The 21,389-nt window shown below is 39.0% G+C and overlaps 1 protein-coding gene across 1 annotated transcript in view; it reads left to right on the top strand.

Moving 5' to 3' along the window:
- The window catches only part of FIG4 (FIG4 phosphoinositide 5-phosphatase), a 38,071-nt gene that overhangs the window by 10,348 nt on the left and 6,334 nt on the right, over nucleotides 1-21,389 (top strand). The window contains exons 4-21 of the mRNA XM_054393113.1: nucleotides 465-621; nucleotides 1,265-1,315; nucleotides 2,225-2,373; nucleotides 3,943-4,071; nucleotides 5,099-5,199; nucleotides 5,753-5,915; nucleotides 6,538-6,635; nucleotides 8,478-8,611; nucleotides 9,593-9,709; nucleotides 11,185-11,230; nucleotides 11,610-11,758; nucleotides 13,069-13,235; nucleotides 15,862-16,000; nucleotides 16,083-16,141; nucleotides 17,046-17,193; nucleotides 18,483-18,566; nucleotides 19,803-19,998; nucleotides 21,069-21,151. Of these exons, the coding sequence (XP_054249088.1) occupies nucleotides 465-621; nucleotides 1,265-1,315; nucleotides 2,225-2,373; nucleotides 3,943-4,071; nucleotides 5,099-5,199; nucleotides 5,753-5,915; nucleotides 6,538-6,635; nucleotides 8,478-8,611; nucleotides 9,593-9,709; nucleotides 11,185-11,230; nucleotides 11,610-11,758; nucleotides 13,069-13,235; nucleotides 15,862-16,000; nucleotides 16,083-16,141; nucleotides 17,046-17,193; nucleotides 18,483-18,566; nucleotides 19,803-19,998; nucleotides 21,069-21,151 (2,170 nt within the window). The remainder of the gene's footprint in view (nucleotides 1-464; nucleotides 622-1,264; nucleotides 1,316-2,224; nucleotides 2,374-3,942; nucleotides 4,072-5,098; nucleotides 5,200-5,752; nucleotides 5,916-6,537; nucleotides 6,636-8,477; nucleotides 8,612-9,592; nucleotides 9,710-11,184; nucleotides 11,231-11,609; nucleotides 11,759-13,068; nucleotides 13,236-15,861; nucleotides 16,001-16,082; nucleotides 16,142-17,045; nucleotides 17,194-18,482; nucleotides 18,567-19,802; nucleotides 19,999-21,068; nucleotides 21,152-21,389) is intronic.

Below are 21,389 nucleotides of genomic sequence, written 5' to 3'. Positions count from 1 at the left end.
AAGAATGATGCTTTGAATGGCTAATTTGGAGGAGGTGTTGCTGTAGACAATTTAATTCCCTCCTGTTAAGGAGAGAGAGCTTAAAGGTGTTGTAGTACTCTCATCTCCTTTTGCTATTCTCTGGCCTTCCCCAGTAGACAATACATAAAACTGGCAAGAAAATTGAGGATTGGGATTGCTCCTTGCCCTGGAAAATTAATCTTTGGTATCTGAACTAATTAATTATGCCTTGCTCTGAATGGTAAGAGTCCTATAAAAAGCAAATAAGACTATTATAAGTAGACAGCAATTTACTCAGAATTTCCAGTGTCTTATATCTGCTACATGATATTAGAAATATGCACAGTGGAAGGGAAAAAAGAAGTAAAAATTGTCTGTTTCATTGCTTAGCTGTTTTTCTAAATATATTTGGTGAAATCAAGGCAAGCATCAACCTCATAGCATTTTTAATGATCTCTTAACAGGTTTTGTCAGATTTTTAGAAGGCTACTACATTGTGTTAATAACAAAAAGAAGAAAAATGGCAGATATTGGAGGTCATGCAATATATAAAATAGAAGATACAAATATGATCTACATTCCAAATGATTCTGTTAGAGTCACTCATCCTGATGAAGCCAGGTAAATAATAGATTTGTAGAATGGTTTGGGTTGGAAGGGATCTTGAAGATCATCTAGTTCCAACCCCCTTACCCCTGGGAACGGACACCTCCTCTAGACCAGATTGCTCAAGGCCTCACCCAACCTAGCCTTGAACACCTCCAGGGAGTATTTTCTAAGCAATTGTGAACTGCAACTAGAAATTTTGGTCACGGATTCCCTTCTGTTAGTACATTATTCAAGCCATTTTATCTTAGTTGATAAGTAATTGGGGAAGATTGAAAAATGGGCCACAAATTATGTGCTCTGTAACCTGCAAGGTAAATACAACTGTTGCAGTCTTCCAGAGCTTTTTGTCTACATCTCCATGTCACCTACATGTCATAGCTACATCCTAGCAAATGTGAACCAGTATAATCATTGTTCTTACGAGGGCTAAGTAGTGCTAATACTGGTTTGGGGCACTGTTCTTTTTATTGGTAGCTCTAGCATCATTTTGACCTCACCTAAAGAGACCTTTTGTACCCTTCAGCAGGTGCTGAGTAGATTATTTAATGACTCTGTGCTGTTGGAATCCTATGAGTAAAGGGTGATTAACTGACCCACTGCACAGTTTAACTGCTTAAACTAATAATTTTCCCTTGAACTTGAATTATTTTGCTAGGTATCTGAGAATCTTTCAAAATGTGGACCTTTCTAGCAACTTCTATTTTAGGTAGGTATCAGTTACTAATTCCTTCAAAAAAAAAAAAGTATAGTTACACTTGTTTTAAGATTCTGTGTATGGATTTTGATACCTGAGATCTTTAGGTTGGTATTCTGGGGAAATAAGACATTGGTTGTTCATTTCCATCTGGTCTTTTGCACCTGCTTTCTCCTTCTGCAAATTGATCAGGATTTTGGTTTTATGAAGCCAAAGACTATAGAACTGTTAGTGGCATGGTAGAAGGTAGGCACTGAAAATGTCTACAGCTTCCATTGACTGTTCAGCCTTGCCAAGTTCTCTCCTTGGAAAAGTGTTAAATTTCCTTTGGAAAAGTGTTAAATTTAAGAGGGTTTGCTTGTCCTGTCCTCCAATTTGTGATTGCAGCACAGATGCACCTTAACACAGTAGCTACTAAACAAATAAAAGTGTTTATTTATTAGTTCCATAACAGTAACAAATTCTGCATCTTATATCTTTAATACTGACAACAGATCCGGTTTTTGTGGACCAAATTTTTGGCTGTTTTAAATTCAAGTAGTAGTTAAATCAGAAAAATGACATGATATATATGGATGCTTTTGTGGGAATAGCTGTTTTTGATCTTCAGGACTGCTTCTTGGGACAAAGTGAATTAAGTTTCTTGATACAATTTGTTAAAAAGGCATTCAGTTCAAGTTTCAGTTCCAAGAAGAACATAAATACAGTGTCAGGTATTGTACTGTAAACAGTTTATGTTTGCAAAGCTTCTTTTGTATCCTTTGGCATTATAGGATCAGAGTCCATGTATCTTCTTTAAAAGCCTTTCTTTTAATGGCTAAAATAGCACTGTGATAAATACAAGTACAGATGGAAGGGAAAGACTTTCAGAAAACCCCTGTGCATCTACAGTTGATTAATAACTGTTAACTGTCTTATCAGTTACAGCTATGATCTGTCTCACTCCCTTCAGTATAATCTCACTGTCCTGAGAATGCCACTTGAGACATTAAAAACTGAAACAACCCAGACACGACAAGAGAGTTTTGATATATTTGAAGATGAAGGACTTTCAACACAGGGTGGAAGTGGTAAGCAAATGCACCTAATGAATTTTATTGGTCATCTAGAATGTGTCCCACTGGAGTTTTGAGAAACATTTGACCCTTCTGTGTTGCTCATAACAGTCGTGAGCTAATAAAAGATCACATAAAGCAGCCATTACAGGGTTTGAATAATACAACTTCTAGAGGTGATTAGTCATTTATTTGTTAATTTACATTGCAAGTCAGGGAGATAATTGAGCATGCTGACATTTTGCAGGAACTGATTATTCAAGTGACTTGTGAGACTCCCGACAGGAATGAATTACAAAGAGAGTGGGAAGCAACAACAGATTAAGTACTAATAAATCTTTTTTTCCCTTTTTTTAATGTTGGAAAATATTGATGACAGAGGAATTGTATGAAGTTAGGATCAACTTGATGTAGCAAGCACTGTCAGGAAGTCTAAGAGAAACTACTGATTTCAGTTGGAAACTACAGCCTTCAGTTTGGGTCCAGCATATTCATAAGAGTGTAAAGATAATCAGTCAAACAGGAAAAGTATTTTCTTTCCCTTTCATGTGCACACACACACAAACACAAAATTTTCCCTGAAATTCTTAATATTGTATTTCATTCTTTTGAAGCCAATGGTTTTCATGTTTTATTGGCCTGTGACTTTTAGTAATTGTCTGAATGCTTTTAACCCCCCCCACACGTTTTTTTTTTTTACTTTTCTATATTCTGTATGACACCACTTTTTTCTTTAATTGTGAAATATCAGAAATAACAGTTCTGCCTTTGATTCATAAGGAATACATTGCTGTAAAAGTGGTCCCAAACAACTCCCCCAGCAGAGCATTTGGCTGCTCTAATTGAGATGCTGTGATATAACTCATCCTGCCAGAAACTCCATTTGAAAAGAATAGGTAATAGAGTTCTTGTCCTATTCCTCCTCTTTAAGATTCAGACTCAATTCAATTCTCTTTGCCACCTTTTTAGTGCCAATTTTCATCTTGATCTGGATTTTTTTAAACAGAAAGAGGCTTGGATTCCAGACAGATCAGAAACTTGAGTTTTAATTTGCAGGTCTACAATAGGTGCATTTTGTGGTGTCAGTGCAAATTAGGAAAACTACCCTCAAGTATGTGAGAAGGGGATTGACATGCTTTGTGCAGTGGGAGCCATGGCTATGCATGATTTTGCAGAGCCTAATAGGTAACTCCAGAGCTGGACAACCTTATAAAGTCCTCCTCTGAGGGTGTTTTTGCTGTAACTGGAATTCACAGCTTCATTCATTTTCCTTATTATCAAATCCTCTCCTGCTAGCATGCAGAGATCTCTTTTCAGTACTGGAAGTATCAGAAGAAAATCAAATACTACAGTGGCTGGCAACCATAGAAAACTTGTAAATCCTCCAAAATGCTGCTCTTCAGCATGTGCCTGATTTTATCTGTGTCTGGCAAACTTCAGGGATGTTGAGTAAATTGTATGCTGAGTTGCAGTCAAGGGATAATCAAAATAAAGGTCCAAGGACCTGGATTTTAAAACAGTATCATATTTAGGTAAGGCTTGTTTCTTAATTGCTAATGCATTTTCATTGTAACAACTTCCTAGGTGTTTTTGGGATTTGCAGCAAGCCTTATGAAAAGTATGTGTGGAATGGCAAGCTTCTGGAGGCAGTGAAAAATACTGTTCATCGTGACTGGCTGCTGTATATTATTCATGGGTTCTGTGGGCAATCAAGTATCCTTTGCTGGTGTAATAAATGTTGGGTTATAGATGTTTTAAATTTTTTTTTCAAATGACCATATGAAATACATTGAATTACTACTTTAAAATGGAAAAGTATTTACATAACAGAGTTATTGATTGGTGTCTACATTTAGCTCACTAAACTACAGCAGTAACTCCATCATCTGATGACCCCTCCCCAGCAGAGAAGAGGGATCAGGAAAAGGAGAGCAGAGTCATGGATTTAAATGATAACAGAGTAGTGAAACAGCCAAATTAATAGCAATACAAAGCGTGTGAAGGTATTCCCAGCCCAGTGAATGTGCAGCAGTCACCATCAACGGGAAAGCAGGCCCTGGGAGTGGGATGGTAAGCAAGCCTCTTCCAAGGATGAGGAAAAGGCAGAGAAGAAGGATCTCAGTCCTCAGAAGACTTCCCACTTCAGACTGAGCATGGTGTTTATGGTCTGGGCTACACCTGTGAGCCAGCTCAGGTTAGCAGTCCTGGCTGACCCAAAACTCGTAGGTGTGGCCTTTTACTTTCTGCACCCCATGGCACACAGGATTTAGCAGTGACCTTGCTCCATAGGCTGGAGCCTTTTTGCATACTGAGCCATGGTAGTAACTATAAACACTGAGCATCATCACTGCTAGAAGCAGACACTGTCTGCAAAAACATGCTGTTAACCTCAGAAAGTGCAGTTACTTGGAAGAGTCTTAACTGAAACTAAAGTCACTGACCGGTATTAGCTGTGCTCTAACTCAAACCAGAGCCTCCATTGTCACTTCATAAAATAGAAACACTTCTTTGCTGAATGGTGTGAGAAGTGGTTGATATATTGTAATGTAGATTCCCTTTGCAGAGTTCTTAAGAAGGATTGTTCAAAAGGGCAGTGATGTCTTTCAGCTGTTAAGGAGCTTTCAGAAAATCGGATGTTTCAGGTTCATACACCCTTTTGTAGAATTTTTTTTTTTTTGCATGTGTGAAGTAGTGAACAAAAAGTTGCCTGTGAGATGTAAACCTTGACCTCTCTCTCAAGAACTGTCAATATATGGTCGCCCTATATATGTCACTCTGATAGCCAGAAGGTCAAGCAAATTTGCTGGAACACGGTTCCTGAAACGAGGAGCAAACTGTGAGGTAAATGAAAATTGATATGAGGGATTCCTTCCTGCTCCCCAACAATGTGCAAGCCTGAGCTTGACTGACTGGAGAACTGAAATGCTTTAAAGGGTGGTTAAAAGTTTGGCTGTAAATCATGCTATTTGATTCATAGAATGGTTTAGCTTGGAAGAGACCTTAAAGATCCTTTAGTTCCAACCTCCCTGCCATGGGCAGGGACACCTTCCACTAGACCAGGTCACTCAAGGCCTCATCCAGTCTGTTATTACAGCTGTCATGACATTTTTAATTGAGATAATAAAGCTGTTAATAATAAGTTTTAATCAGCATTTTTTGTTATGTTTGGTTTCTTTTTTTCACTTAGAGATGATGTAATTTCCCAAATAGGAGGGAAAAAGCCATATCTGATAATACACATTTAGGCTCAAATGGGAATTTAACCAGGGATGTTCTCACTGCTATGATTTGGTGTTGTACAGTTTAATTGCACTGTGTAATGATCACTTCTCTGTAACACTTGCAGCCCTGAAATGTCACATCCACGTCATGTGTGTATTTCTGTTTGTCCTAGGGAGATGTTGCCAATGAAGTGGAAACTGAACAAATCCTTTATGATGCTTCAGTTATGTCATTTTCTGGAGGGAGTTATTCTTCCTATGTTCAGGTTCGAGGATCTGTTCCTCTGTACTGGTCTCAGGATATTTCAACTATGATGCCTAAGCCACCCATAACATGTATGTACAAGTTATTCTTTGTGACAGATTATGTTTAGCACTATGTTCTAAAAGAACACCTGCAACAGTAAGTGAAAAGTCAATCTGCAAAAATGAACAAATTATCCTGCATTTGTTCTTTGGGAAGACATAATTTAAGGTAAATCAGTGCTCTTTGTTATAAATCACAGCATACAAACATTCAACCCTATTAAAAAGCTGCATTTGATGAAACTGATTAGAAAAAAAATCTTCATCTTAGACTTCATATTGAGAAATGGAATCCAGAATAGACTTCTGTTTGAAGTTATCAGCTTGCTTTCTGCTTATTTTGTACACAGAGTTAGCTCCATTTATCAGTATTGCAAATAAAATGTCAAACCTTTTGAAAGTAGTGAAAAATGTCTGGGCTAATTTTAATGGGGCCAGAATAATTGCTCTTTGTAAGCATCTTAAAGTTTTGGTTAGTAATGCAGTTAGAAAAAGGGAAGATTTTTATGTTAAGACCTTTTGCATGAAAATAGGGGAAAGTGTGGAGTTGTATCATTACTATCAGAATTAGTATGAGTTTTGTGAAGAGGGAAGAATCTTTAAGTGACTCTACAGCTTGTTTAATATCATCCTGAATATGTATTTGTTGCAGTGGACCAAGCAGATCCTTTTGCACATGTTGCTGCTCTTCACTTTGACCAAATGCTTCAGAGATTTGGCTCTCCCATTATTATTTTGAACCTTGTGAAGGTGCAGTATTTTGATTATGTTCTATATTATTTCTTATTTTTAAGATTATGGTTATTTCTTTGTTTAATTTTGCTTGTGTTCTAAATTAACATTAGCCTATAGATGGAATATTTTCTTCATAAATCTCATCCTACATGGTAAAGTCTCTAATTGCTTCCACAGCTGCCCTTCAAAAAACTTTAACTGTTGTTTTTGTGGGTTTGCTACTCCTTAGGTGTAAATAAGTCTTTATTGTGATAAAGACTTATCCTCTGTTTTTTGCTCTGGCTGGTAGAGCCGTGGAAGTATGAGTGGGAGAGAAAAAGGGCAGTGCCATTAGCTGCAGAGCTGGACTAATAGGGGGAGCTTTGTCATAGTTGGTGTCATTGAATTCACTGATGTGTGAGAGGCTGTGGTGCAAAGGCTGGGTTCTGGGTGGCTCTGTAATGTTGGTTATTAAATCTTGTGTTGTGTTGGGGGTTCTTCTGTGGTTTGGGGGGTTTTGATTGTTTTGTTGTTGTTTTGTTTGTGGGGTTTTTTTTGTTCTGATCCAGCTATTTTCTGTTTCCACATCCAAGTTTAATGTATTGGTTTGTTTTGCATGAATCATACTATATTTACTTCTAGGCTTAAAAAAAATTAATTTATCATGTAGAAGTTTATTCAGTTGAAAGAAGGATCTATCTATGCATGTAGGATCCATTCCTAATGTAAAAAAATATGGAGAATACAAAAGGAAGCATTTCAAAACTCAGGGTTATAATAAATGGTAACTAGCTAAAACTATTTTCTATTTCTAGAAGCTTTCCTGTGTAGGAGTTCTTTTAAGACTGTCCAAGAGTCTGTGGAATCAGCTTTGGATAGCACAAGAAAATGATTTTCTCTCTTGCAGCCATAGCTTTCAAAAGCCATTGTTGTAGTGTGAGCCTAGGCTCGTGTGACCTTGAAATGTGAATCATTACCTGCTTTTATTCACAGGGCTGTTGATACAGTGGTGGATAATACAACTCTTTATTTCCCTCTCTGTACATGCTCAATATTAAGATGCTAAAATTAATTCCCCTTTTTTTACTTTATATATAGCTTCAAAACCCCCAAACAACCCAAGCAAAAAGAAGGGGGGGGCTGAATCTCCCAAATCTGAACAGCTTTTTAGGTGTTGCTGTTTCTTCTTACACCAATGCTAAGTACTTCTACCTCCACCAGCCCAGGCTGCTCAAGGCCTCATCCAGCCTGGCTTGGAACACCTCCAGGGTGGGGCACCCACAACTTCGCTGGGCAACTTGTTCCAGTGTCTCCCCACCCTCATTCTCAAGAATGTCTTCTTAATCTCCAGTCTAAATCTCCCCTCCTCAAGCTTCAATCCATTCCCTCTCATCCTATCTCTACAAGCTCTTGTAAAAAGTCCCTTCCAAGCATTCTTGTAGCCACCTTCAGGTACTGGAAGGCCACTATAAGGTCTTCCCAGAGCTGCCTTTTCTCCAGGCTGAACAGCCCCAACTCTCTCAGCTTGTCCCCACAGGGAAGGTGCTCCAGCCCTCTCATCAGATACCTTTGTGGATCCCCTCCAACAGTATGATGTCCATCCATTTCCTCTGTATTGCCATCCTTGTGCTTCTTCATTCCTCTTACAGGTTTCCATTTTTCAGCCAGTGACTATGCACAGTTGAAAGAGGTGGCTTTTGCTACTAATACACATTGTTAAAAATGCAGAATGTTTAGATTTTTCTGACTCTTCTGTCCTTAATTTAATTGTACTGGCTATAAAGAAGTGCCTGCTGATGTTTAATTTCTGATGTGTATGTGGTGATGTACATTTGTAATGAGAATTGTAACATTAACTTCTCTTTCTTTTTGCTAAAGGAACGTGAAAAAAGAAAACATGAAAGGATTCTTAGTGAAGAACTTGTTGCTGCTGTGACGTATCTCAACCAGTTTTTACCCCCAGAGCATGCAATTATATATATACCCTGGGATATGGCCAAATACACCAAAAGGTAGAAAAAAAATCCTTCTTTGTACTGCTGCTCTTAGCCACAGTACAAGGAGCTGCATGCTACTGTCTTGCTTTTCAGTTCTACGTAAGCTTAGGAATGATGGCAAAATATTATTAATATGTATAGGCAGAATAAAACCTCAGCTTTTTGAAGGATGTTTTCTGTGGTTTCTTACCAAAGCAGAGCAAGGCTTGAAAACTTCTCTGCAAAGGAAAAGGCATCAATATTTGCTTTATTTGTTTTGAATTAGTCAAAACGCTGCATTTTGTTACTGCATTTATTGAGTTATAATATTTTGGCAAGCAAAGGTGTTCATATCAATCAGTCTTTTCCATTTCCTGTTCCAAGCGGAAAAGAAGGAATTAATGTTATAAAAATTTGGTTTATTAGAAGCATGTATCTTAGAAAGGCAAAGATGGTCTCCAACTTTTTATTCTATGATTTTGGACAACAGAATAAAGTATTGGTATCATGTGAAGAGTATGAATGTCTTCCTAAAGGTACAAATAGTTACAAGGCACAAATAAATGGGCTTAAGTTGTGCCAGGGCAGGTTTAGGCTGGATATTAGGAAATATTTCTTTACTGAAAGTGTGGTCAGACATTGGAAGAGGCTACCCAGGAAGGTGGTGGAGTCACCATCCCTGGAGGTGCTCGAGCAGCTTGTAGATATGGCACTTCAGGATGTGGTTTAGTGGCCATGGTGGTTGGGTTATGGTTGGACTCGATGATCTTAGAGATCTTATCCAACCTTAATGATTCTATGATTTTAAATCTACAATTGCTTAGATACAGTTAAATGTCTGAAAAATCAAACTGTAGGCAGAGTTACAGTTGGATAAAGCTGTTAAGAGTCTTCCTTTCAGTCATTTTTGTTATTAAAAGACTTTCCAAGCAGTGTACTCTTTTCTTTTCTTTTTTTTTTTTTAAAGTATTAACAAATCTTGATTGTGATGTTTGGTTGTTTTTTCTCTCTCCTCAGCAAACTTTGCAATGTCCTTGACAGACTGAATGTGATTGCAGAAAGTGTGGTAAAGAAGACTGGGTTCTTTGTGAACCGATGTGATTCCTACTGCAATATCTTGCGGCCAGATGAAAAGTACCTAGAATTTAATGGATGCATAATAAGGAATAACATCACTCCCTTGGAAAGTTGTCTAGAATTTCTCTCTCTATTACATTGTTTCTTATTTTGAGGTTTAAATTAATATGAAAAAATGTAGTTTATATTACAGCTGAAAGGATTGGAGTCAGAGGCACATGCGAAGAAATACTAATACGCTGCAAGAGTACAATTCTGCTGCAGCTATTCCACTTAAAATCAAGTCTTACTTCAAGCCATTATTTGTAATTTGTGATCTGTGCCATCTGTATCTATTTAAAGGTTTGGTTTGTTGTTTTGGTTTTTTTTCACCTTAACCAAAGGAATCCTACATTTGGGGGTAAATTTAACAAAGCAAACAGCATTTGGAATTTAGTAAATGGCTTCTTTTGAAGCATACTCCTGAGGCAACTATTATGTAAATGTTACTAAGTCCAGTGTTTTCCAATGGATTTTATGGTATTCATACATACAGAAATTAAAACTTTTTCAAAACTAGAAACTGTATTTGCTTAGCCTGCTGCAGAAGTACAGTGGCTTAATTAGCTGAATTCTCCCACATGCCTGAAAATCCAGGAGTAAAACAACTTCTACATTAGAAGTGCAATAAATTTTTGAGTCAAGTTTTCATGTTGGTGATCTAATTCATCATTACCTAAATAGGCATCCTTGCCTTTTTTTTAGCCTGTCTTCATTTAGAAACGGTCTGAGCTAAGGCTTTGATAGGCTGTCTTGCAGCTTTTCTCTTCCATGCAGTGCAACAAACATGGCAACTGTAAACTAGCAGGAACAAGATCGATAACATCCATTTAATGTTACAGTCTGTAGAGATAAGTCTGGTGAGTCTGAATGGTAGTGCATAGCCTCAGTGCACCAGTGCTCTGGTCAGGCTAACCTGAAAATACTCAGTAGCTCAGGGCTGTCTTACCCTGAGTATAACTGCTCCTCAGCCTCAGAATGTCATTAATTTTTGATTTATGTTCTCTGGCACTGGGGTACAGTTAAGGTCTCTACAGGATTGCAAGACCTGGACGATCTGTATGTGTGTTTATCTCCAGCACCTCTGCCTAGAACCAGGGAGAGGGGCAGACGTGAATCAACCAGCTGTGCTACTGTGTAGGACATGCCTCTACCTTTCAGTCATTGCCATTGTACCCACTTAATTTTTTTGTGCACTCAGGACCCAGTCTGGCAACATTTCTGTTGCTCATTATGGGGAGCAAAGGAAGTACTTTGTGTAGCTGAAGAATATTTCTACTTCAAGACTAACTTGTTCTACTTTATTTTTCTGCGGTGTAGTTTAAATACATCTTACTGCTGCACAGAGCTCTCACTGCTTTCTGCTCTTCAGAGACATCAGTTTTTCTTGCTGGCAGGGTTTTAATTGTCACCTCTTTTCACTGAACAGATCAATGCATGGCATGCTTTGTTATTTTCTTCAATGATTTCTAAGTCATTCTGCTTTGTTTCAGGTGGAATGAACTGGGAGGTTATGTTGTTCCCATGGGTCGCTTGCAGGTACTAAAATACACTTTATTAATTCCTAGCTACAGTGATGTAGATCATCAGTCCCAAGGTACCAGGGAACAATTTCACTTAAATATCTGGTTGGCTATTCACAGTGTGCTCTTAAATGAATATTTATAGTAAACAGCATTTATGAGTTGAAGGAGAGATGCAGTCATGATAGAAGCAAGAATATGTGGAGTGTAGGCAGTACAGCAATCTGATGTAGGCTGCTAGAGATTAATTGGTCCTGAACATCTCCTAGAGATGTCTTTTGTGAAGTGACATAATTTGAAATTTGACAAGTCTTGGATAGTAGGAAAAACGTAATGATCATGAGTGTAGCAATCTGTTAATGAGGAAAAATCTCTTGTTTGGGTTGTTTTATCAGACCGGAGTTCTGCGAACCAATTGTGTGGACTGCTTAGACCGCACCAACACAGCCCAGTTTATGGTGGGAAAATGTGCTCTGGCATACCAACTCTATTCACTGGGACTGATTGATAAACCCAATTTACAATTTGACACTGATGCTGTTAGGTAAGATACAGTAATAAAATGTACATTCTCTTACAAGATAACTGCTTGACTTTGTTCTCTTTGTAGGCCTAAACTTGAAGCCAAGAGTTTTCCTTGTAAATAAATTGAACAAAAAAAAAATAATCCTGGTCTTTTATACTTAACTTTACTTGCTTGAGTCAAAAAGAAAATTGAAATAAGTACATGCTTTTATGGAGAATGTCAGGCTGACATTTTATACATGTACATTTTACTTAGCTATCTCCTACTTTGGGGAAAAAAAGTGTGCTAATTGATTTATTGAAGAAAGGTTTACAGCAAAGTTGTTTTTTTCAACTGCCAATAATATTCAAACATCCTCAAACTATTTTAAGAAAACTCAGCATTTAAATTGAGATGTTTTAGGGGTCAGGGGGTTTGCTACTTAACTTGCTTGAGAAATTAATGTAAGAGTCCTTGAGGTGATGTGGTTTTTATTCCTTAAAGCCGATGGCTGATTCCTTGAAGCTGACAGCCTAGTTGCTGGTTTTGACCAGTGGTTTGATAGTTTTGGAACATGGAGATGCAGCTCCTATTTCAGAAAATCACTGACAAATGCCTTGTTCCTGTCAATGACAGGGAGCTTCTTGATAAGTTTTACTGTCTGGGCTGCTCTCAGTTTGGAATCTATTGTCAGCTTCTTGATACTAGAGGACTGCATTGATTTTAGGCAGCTCTCCTTGATCCTCTCAACATCCAACCCTTCTTGCATGTTTTCCCAGCTCCAATAAATGGTATCTGACTGCCATTTCTGTTTCTTCCAAGTTGTGTTTTATTTGGCCATCATTATTGTAGCTAGGGAGATTTTTGCAAAGTTATGCTAACTTCATTCCCAGTGGACTTGACTGAAAACACAGCCTTGAGATATTGATGTGTTCTGTCTTGTGTAGTGTGTTCTAAATACCTTAGTTTGTGCAGGTGGCCCCACAGATGAAGAGGACATGTTCATCTCATGGATCTACAGAAGCACATGATCTGTAGTGTGAATGAATTCTGCTGTGTTATAAATTAGTGGAAATCCTACAGTCTAAACTGTCTTAGCAATTCTTGTATCTGAATAAAATCTCCATGTATTTAACTGTAGAAAGAATGGAGGCCTAGCTTGAAGTTTCAATGTTTGTAAGTTCATAGCATGCTTTAATGAAATAAATGTTTTAATAAATAAAATGGCTTTGTAAAGTGGCAGAAGTACTTAGGAGTATTGCTTGTTAATCAGAAAGACTTTATTGCTTGGTCTCTTAAAAAGCTCTTTTCAGCAGTTTGATAGATGACACATTCTGCTTTTCCCTCAGATTGTTTGAAGAGTTATATGAAGATCATGGGGACACCCTTTCCCTGCAATATGGAGGTTCTCAACTTGTCCACAGAGTGAAAACCTATCGAAAGATAGCTCCATGGACTCAGCATTCCAAAGATATTATGCAGACACTCTCAAGATATTATAGTAATGCTTTCTCAGGTAAATTTAAGTGCTTACTTTTAAGCCATTATTTTAAAAGCATCTTGCTTGTGATGTTTCAATTGTCGTGGCACGTTGAGAGAGAATTTTGTTCTTTAAATGTTTTCAGAAAGCAGAGATAAAGGGAGCATTTTTAGAACAGGATTCTGATTTGCTGGACTGCACTTATTCATAGAATCACAGACTGCATCAAGTTGGAAGGGACCCTCAAAGGTCATCTTTTCCAACCCTCCTGCAGTGAGCAGGAACACCCCCAACTAGATCAGCCTATGCAGGGCCATATCAAATCTGCAGGCTTCAGTGCTAGAGTTTCCACACCCATAATAAGTTTCTGGATATATTTATCCACAAACAGGACTGGACATAGTAAACTGCTTTGTAACAGGGTCTGTTACTAAATGGGATTGTTTATCTATTACTAAATCTCTCATGATTTAGTGATTTGTCATGTAGTGCACTGCACACTCAGATTGAGAGCAGCAGATTATTTTAGGCTAATTCAATTAAATGTCCCCTTCAGTTCTTGTATTGTTTTTTTTTTTTTCAGATGGTCTTAAAAGTGTGATGATACACACAGGCATTGCAGTACCTCTTGAAAAATCAGTGTAGTCTTTCTCCTTCCTTGTACAGAGTTCTAACATTTGTTGTTAACAATGAAAGGAGAAAACCTGCTTGCTCTTTTGAGTTCCACAGTACATTGTCACATTCTGATTTATTTCTGAAAAGAGAGGTTTTTCTATCTAGATAAGAAAATTGATCTGAAAAGGTCAATATCCTGTTTCCTCTGGCTCGTGTTTCAAAGAAAGACAAAAGCTTTCGGTATTTGTGTTCCGAATTAAGTCCTAAAATTGTTCAACCTTTAAAGTAAGGCAATGGGGGAGGATTGTCACCTTTCAACTGTCTGCTTCCCCAGTCACACTTATGTTTGTGCCTGCCTGAAGACTTGTGCACAGAGTCTTTAATGTTATGGTTTTTTACCTTCTTTTAAGTTATGAGCTGAGAAGTAAGACAGGAGAAGGATATTTTCTGATAAATGTCCTGGCTGTGGGTTCTATACACACCTGAAACAACAAATGCAAAATAGAGCATTGAGTCCTTTTGCAATGTGACATTTTACAGCAATTTTTTTTTTTGCTGTGGAAGAAAGGTAAGGATGCTTTAATGAACAGTTGTTATGGAGCATTTCAGACAATGCAGCATCAAGAGGTTTCCCATTTCTTTCTCTTTTCCTGGTGCCTTGCCCTGTTACACCGTGTAACTGATTCTATTGAAGGTCCCCCTTCCAAATACTGACCTCCACAGGTGCACACTTCTGCAAAGTACCCTTTTGTCACCAGATTCCTACACAGCACCATTTGTCAGCTGCTAGTCTGTTAATTCTCTATAGAAATTATTATATGTTGCACAGAAGGAATAGACAATCAAACTCTGGGGAGAAGGGAACAGAAACTTTGGTGGTGGCCAGAAGCCAACTTTGCCATTGCTGTCGTACCACCCTTTTGTTGGATTCTGCCTATTTTTCACATGCTTTCTGGTGTACTGAGTCTTCAGTTTGTCTTTTTGATGTAGTGTGTTGCTGAAAAGGACACTTCATAACACTCTTTTTGAAGCGTGGAGAGGACTGAAGGAGTAACACTACCTGTCTGAACTATTCCTCACCTGATTACTGAAGTGCCAGCGGGAGCGGAGATGAGAGCTTTCCACGTGCTAATTCCTCAGGGCATAAACAGAGCTCAGTTCTCCACATACTCCCCCATATCTGAAGATCCCTTGAGTGTAAGCCTTCCTCTGCTCCTGCTTGCAAAGCTGTCTTTATTACAGCTCACTCACTTCAGCAGCCCTCATCTGAGTGTTCAGGTTTTCTTCATATCTATTGTAACTCATCCTATCTGTGCCTAGGTTGCCAGAGAGATTTTAAAGATGAACAGCAATTTTGAAGTGAACAGCAATATTTCTTGTCATCTTGCATCTATAGTGGGAGGTTAACTACTGGATTTTAGCACTTGTCTCATTTAGTTTGATGACACTAAGAATATGGCAAGAGAAACTGATGATTTCAGCCAACAGGAAAAAAAAATCCAAATGAGTGTTTGTGAAATTTTATCATTTTATTTGCTATATGCTTAGACTTGATGATCTTGAAGGTTATTACCAACTATAGTGGTGCTGTGATATTTTGGGTAGAAAACTCCAAAGGATTCATAATTTGTGTTATGTGGAAAACTTAACTATTGTGTGGATACTGTTTAATTTCATTAAGTCCTTCTTTTTTAGACTGCAGTAAATTCACCATGAAACAAATATAAATACATGCTTCATGCACACACATACATGCAGAGGTGGGAAATGGAGCTGCAACGTGAGGTCTTACTTCTGCAAAGCCTGCAAGCAGAGCTTCTGCCTCAGCACCTGTGAGAGAAGCCAAGGAAAGAGGCAGTGCTGGTGCCTGCCACACGTGCAGTGCACTGTGGCAGAAGGTCAGGTCTAATTAACTTGGTGGCTGAAACCCAGAGATCCCTGTGGAAATCATAGGAGGTGCATACTCAGTAAGGAGCAAACAACAGACAAGCAAATGTGTGAATGGACTTGAGCTCTGCAGTGTTTAAGTCTACCTCTTGTCTAACAGATGCAGACAGGCAAGAGTCTATCAATCTCTTCCTGGGAGTATTCAAGCCTACAGAAGGAAAGCCTCATCTCTGGGAACTTCCCACTGATTTTTATTTGCATCACAAGAACACCCTCAGTCTGTCCCAGAGCAGGAGAAGGTATTTTGCTGTTCTATTTCTTCCTGTCAATCTACAAGATTGAATCTTCTGTATCAATTGTGTGTCTGTTTTTTCTGTCCAGCTATACTTACTGGTGGACCACAGGTGTGCTGAAGCATTTGCCTCTTCCTTTTGATGAAGGTAGGAACTATGTTTGCTCCTTGCTTTATGGAGTATCTTGAAGAAGTTTTAGTCACAAAGTGCTTTAGATCCCAAATCTGGGCTAAAAAACACCACAAATTATTCCTAAATGTTGGGGTCTTTTTATTATCCCTATGAATTTTCAGGTGCAGGGTGCAAGTGATACCTAATTGGCTAAAACTTGACCTCCATATGTCTGTGCCAGGGAACACTTATTTCTTCCATTTTTACTTTTCCTTTGCCTGTTGACATGCTGGTGGTTACATTCCTTTTAGAGATGACAGCAGCTAACTAGTGTGTCTCCAGGATACTGTGGAGCATGTTTGATTAGGAATTGTCCTCATGATGGGAAATCTAGTGATCACATAATCACAGAATTGTCGGGGTTGGAAGGGACCTCAAAGATCATCTAGTTCCAGCTCCCCCACCGTGGGCAGGGAGGCCTCACACTGGATCAGGCTGCTCAGACCTCCATACAGCCAGGCCTCAAACATCTCCAGGGGTGAGGCTTCTACCACCTCCCTGAGCAACCTGTTCCAGTGTCTCACCACCTTCGTGGTGAAGAATTTCTTCCTAACATCCAATCTGAATCTGCCCACTTCTAGTTTTGCTCCATTTCCCCCAGTCCTATCACTACCTGACATCCTAAAAAGTCCCTCCCCAGCTTTCTTGTAGCCCCCTTCAGATACTGGAAGGCCACAAAAAGGTCTCATGATGATGGTTGATGGTGCATATTTATTAAAGATGTGCTATGCATCTTCTGCACATCATATTTCTTGTCTTAACAGAGAATGTGACTGTAGAAAAACTAGGGTGCCTAGGTGGGCAGGCCACTGTTAGTTTAGATTTTTAGAGAGTCAGTAACTGTTAGTAAAAAGATCTTTCTGTTTTTTTCCCCCCTCAGTGATATGTGCTGAAAACAGACGCAAGTTGACAGTGAAGAAATTCCACAAGAATGAAGAGGAAATTGATATTCACAATGAGTTTTTTCGGCCACATGAGCTCAGCAGCTTTGATGAGACCTTCTGCTTGGCAATGACCAGTTCTACAAGGTATGGTGGGGGGAGGGTGGCATTAGAAATCCTTAGCTGGTGTCAATTCTATGTCCTTTTGATTTGTTTGGTTCAATGAGCAGGGGGTTGGAGCACCTCTGCCATGAAGACAGGCTGTGAGGGAGCTGGGGCCTGGAGAAGAGGAGACCTGGGGAGCCCTAATAGCAGCCTTCCAGTACCTGACAGGGACTACAAAAAGGATGGAGAAAGACTGTTTGCAAAGGCCTGTAGTGATAGGACAAGGGGCAATGGCTTCAAACTAGAGAAGAGCAGATTTAGATTGGATGTTAGGAACAAGGTCTGCACCATGAGGGTGGTGGAACACTGCAACAGGTTGCCCAGGGAGGTAATTGGGGCCCCATCCCTGGAGATACTCGAGGTGAGGCTCAGCAGGGCTCTGGGCAACCTGATCTAGTTGAGGATGTCCCTGCTGACTGCAGAGGGGGTTGGACTGGATGAGCTTTGGAGGTTCCTTCCAACCCAGACCATTCTCTGATTCTATGAAATCTGTGTAACACCATAGGTTTTGTAGGGTGTTTGGTTTGGGGGGGCTTGGGTTTTAAGCTTCACATTTAGCAAATTTAGCAAATTCTAGAAACTAAATCACAATAGGGACATGGAAATGCTACTCTAAAAAATATCTGTTAAGACAGCACTTTAAATTTCCAGTTATTTTCCACTGTGGGATGTCAGATGGTTTGGAGGTTTTGAATGGTTTGAAGCGGGAGAAGTGAGCTCTGTGGACGCAGATCACAGAAGCTACCTTCAAAGCAATTGCTTTCTAATTGCTCAGCTCTCATTTTACAATTGTTTTCTTCATCAGGTTCTCACAGCTGGCTGGATAGAGATTGTTGTGTTGGCAGCAGTCAGATGGATATTCTAAGCATACTCTTAATCATGCTTTAGTTAAAGACTTGCAGGCAGATTATGTTTCATGTGGCTTTTTGACCCAATTTGAGTGTTGGGCAGCATTTTGAAAACAAGGTAGCTGTTAACAGAGCTTCTTCAGCACAGGAATGGAGGAGCACAGTGCTGGAGCCTCCCTGGCAAATGGTAATGTTTGCAGCTGTTTTATGGGACCAAATGGTGCAATTGAGAGGTTTTTTTAGTACCTAGGGGGTCTATATTTACATGAGTTGTAGTAACGAAGTTAGAACTCGGTATTTATTTTGGGGGCTTGTTGTTTGTTGTTTGGTTTTTAATTCAGAGGTGGTTTGTCAAGAAAATGATGACATTTTATGTGTTGAACTATGCTCATGAACACTTTTTTTCCCTTTCTATTTTACTAGAGATTTTATGCCTAAAAATGTGGGGATTGATCCAAGTCCATTTACTGTTCGTAAACCTGATGAAACTGGAAAATCAGTGTTGGGGTAAGTCTGAAGCAGGACATGCTGTTCTGCTTTAACATTGTAGTGCAAATGTATAAACTTCATATGTGTGTGTAGACTATTCTCTGTTACATGGGAAATAAATCATTGGTGTTAAGCTGCTGAGTTGTCCACTGTGAAAATCATCTCTAATTTGAGATTTTTGACACTGGGAATTCTTCATTCAGACTTGTTTCTTTTTATCTGGTTTCTTCTACTTCTCTAAGTGAAACCCATGAGAAAATTTTATCCAGAAGATACAGAGGCTGTTACAATGTGGTCATCTCTTCATATTACTCATATTTCTCTGTCAAAGATGACAGGAAAGCATATATTATTTTGGTCTTTTTAAAGAAAAATAATTAATAAATTGTGCTCTTCTTGGTGTTGCCCAATGACAGGACAAGGGGCAGTGGTGGAAGTTGAGGCATAGGAAGTTCCATGGAAACATGAGGAAATAATTTTTCACTGTGAGGGTGCCAGACCACTGGAACAGGCTGCCCAGGGGGGTTGTGGAGTCTCCCTCTCTGGAAATATTCAAAACCTGCCTGGAAGTGTTCCTGTGTGATCTGCCCTAGGTGATGCTACTCTGGCAGGGTTGTTGGGACTGGATGATCTTTCAAGGTCTCTTCCAGCCCCTAACATTCTGTGATTCTGTGAATAAATAGAACATATCCTGAACCAGCAATAAATTATGGATTGAATTCAGCCCAGTGTTAGCCTGCTAAAATATAGATGTTGTATTTGGAAGAATGCTAAGGTTGGAGGAGATGATTTCTGAGATCCCTTCCAACCTGAGCCATTCTATGATTCAATGAAATAAGGCTCGTTATATTGACTAGAATTTCTGGAGTGAGAAATACACCCTGCAGAAATAAATGTTGCTAGTTAAATGCTAAGCTGAGAAAAGCAAGGGAAAAATGTGACATTATGCAGAAGATTTTGGGGACTAATATGAAGAAAGCTAGTTTCCTTCTTTCATTTTTAGTTCTATCATTAAGTAAAAAAGCAGAGAATTGGTGGAGAAAAGCTGACAAAATCCTTCCAGCTCTCTTTAAATGCTCTGGGATAAGAGATTAAAGAAAAATCAGTTGGGGGAATCAAAAGATAAGCAACAAGTTGCTCCAGAGGATGCTTATTTCCCCCAGGAAGATTGTAACCAAAATTAGGGCTTTTAAATTAAATACTTGTTGCCGATATCTCACTGATTTCATAAATGCTCACTGCCTTTCCTAACAGGAACAAGAGTAACAGAGAGGAAACTGTGCTGCAGCGCAAAACAGCTGCTAGTGCTCCTCCACCTCCAAGTGAGGAAGCAGTGTCAAGTAGTTCTGAAGATGATTCTGGGACAGACAAGGAAGATGAAGGCACTGTTTCTCAACGGTCAACTCCAGTAAAGGTGACTGATACAGGAGACAGTGTAAAAATCACAGAGGTAAGAAGTTACTGTAGCAGGCACTTGCAAAGGTGGATGTAACTGTAAATTCCTCTTCAACCTGGCTAAATCTCAGCCTGGTTTATGTGAACATCTTTAAATGGTCTGATGTGAAACAAATGAACAAACAAAGACACAAAACTAACTCAAATAATAACATTATCATAGAACTGTCAGGGTTGGAAGGGCTCCCAAGGGTCATCCCAGCCATGGGCAGGGACACCTCACACTAGATCAGGTTGCCCAGAGCCACATCCAGCCTGGCCTTAAAAACTTTCAGGGATGAGGCTTCCACCACCTCCCTGGGCAACCTGTTCCAGTGTCTCACCACCCTCCTGGGGAAGAACTTCTTCCTAACATCTAGTCTAAATCTACTCTCCTCTAGCTTGGATTATTAGTTAATAACAAGATGCTTTTATACTGCTTCAAGACAGGGTATATCTTTCCAAAGTTCTTCTTTGACTTTGGATTTTTTTAACTAGAAGAAAACTATTTTTATAGTTACCTTCCTTGCAGTCACACATTTCTTGTCAGTAAACCCCTCAATTTAACACTGAATCACTAGACACAATTAGTGAAGTATTGCAAGTGCATTGGATCCTTGCAGTAGTTGGCTGGCAGGTTTGTGTAAGGTATAAAACTAAAAATAGTTCTGTTCAACCTAAAGTTTGTAATTAATTTCACAATTGACAGCAGGAAATGTGAAAGCAAATGTGGGAACATGTTCTCAGCAAATATGATTTATTCTATATTGAGTTTCAACACAGAACAGAATTTAGTATCTACATCCTTCAATGCCCTATGAAGATAATTAATTCTCCTAAGATGTTTTATCTGATCTTATTTTTCAAGAAGCTTTTCCTTTCCTTGTTGAACACATGTCTTGAATAACATTTTGAGTACATCATTTTTGCTTTAAAAAAACAGAACATGCACAAGGTCAGAGCACTGGGTGTAAGAGAAACTGCATTTCTGAAAGGCTTTTCAGGCTCAGAAAGAATTCCTTCCTTGAAAGCAAACTTTTCTTTGCCTGTTGTTACAGTAAACTTAGTCTGAATCTTATGTTCCAGAATGTAGTGCAATCAACCAAAGATGTGTATGGAGTCAATCTTTCAGATGTTCCTTCAGAGGATGATCTCACAATATATGCTAGGTGAGATATCTTTTACTGATTACCACCAGAAATCTAACTGGAGCTGGTTGAGCAGCTTGTCAAAGTGCTGCCTTTGATGAAACTTGTTTAAATTATGAATTTTGGAGGTACTTTGGTGTATATAAACTCCTCTGGGTTTAAAATAAAAACGTTTTCAGATGTCTGTGTCACCTTGCAGTGGAAGTTAGGAGATGTGTCTGAGTGACTGTGGTTTGAGGCTGTGAGAGCTGAGGCTGTT

Source organism: Indicator indicator, chromosome 27 (genome assembly GCF_027791375.1).
Source record: "Indicator indicator isolate 239-I01 chromosome 27, UM_Iind_1.1, whole genome shotgun sequence".
Taxonomy (NCBI): Eukaryota; Metazoa; Chordata; class Aves; order Piciformes; family Indicatoridae; genus Indicator; species Indicator indicator.
Note: the sequence above shows the minus strand (reverse complement) of the source record. Positions and strands in the feature narration are given on the sequence as shown.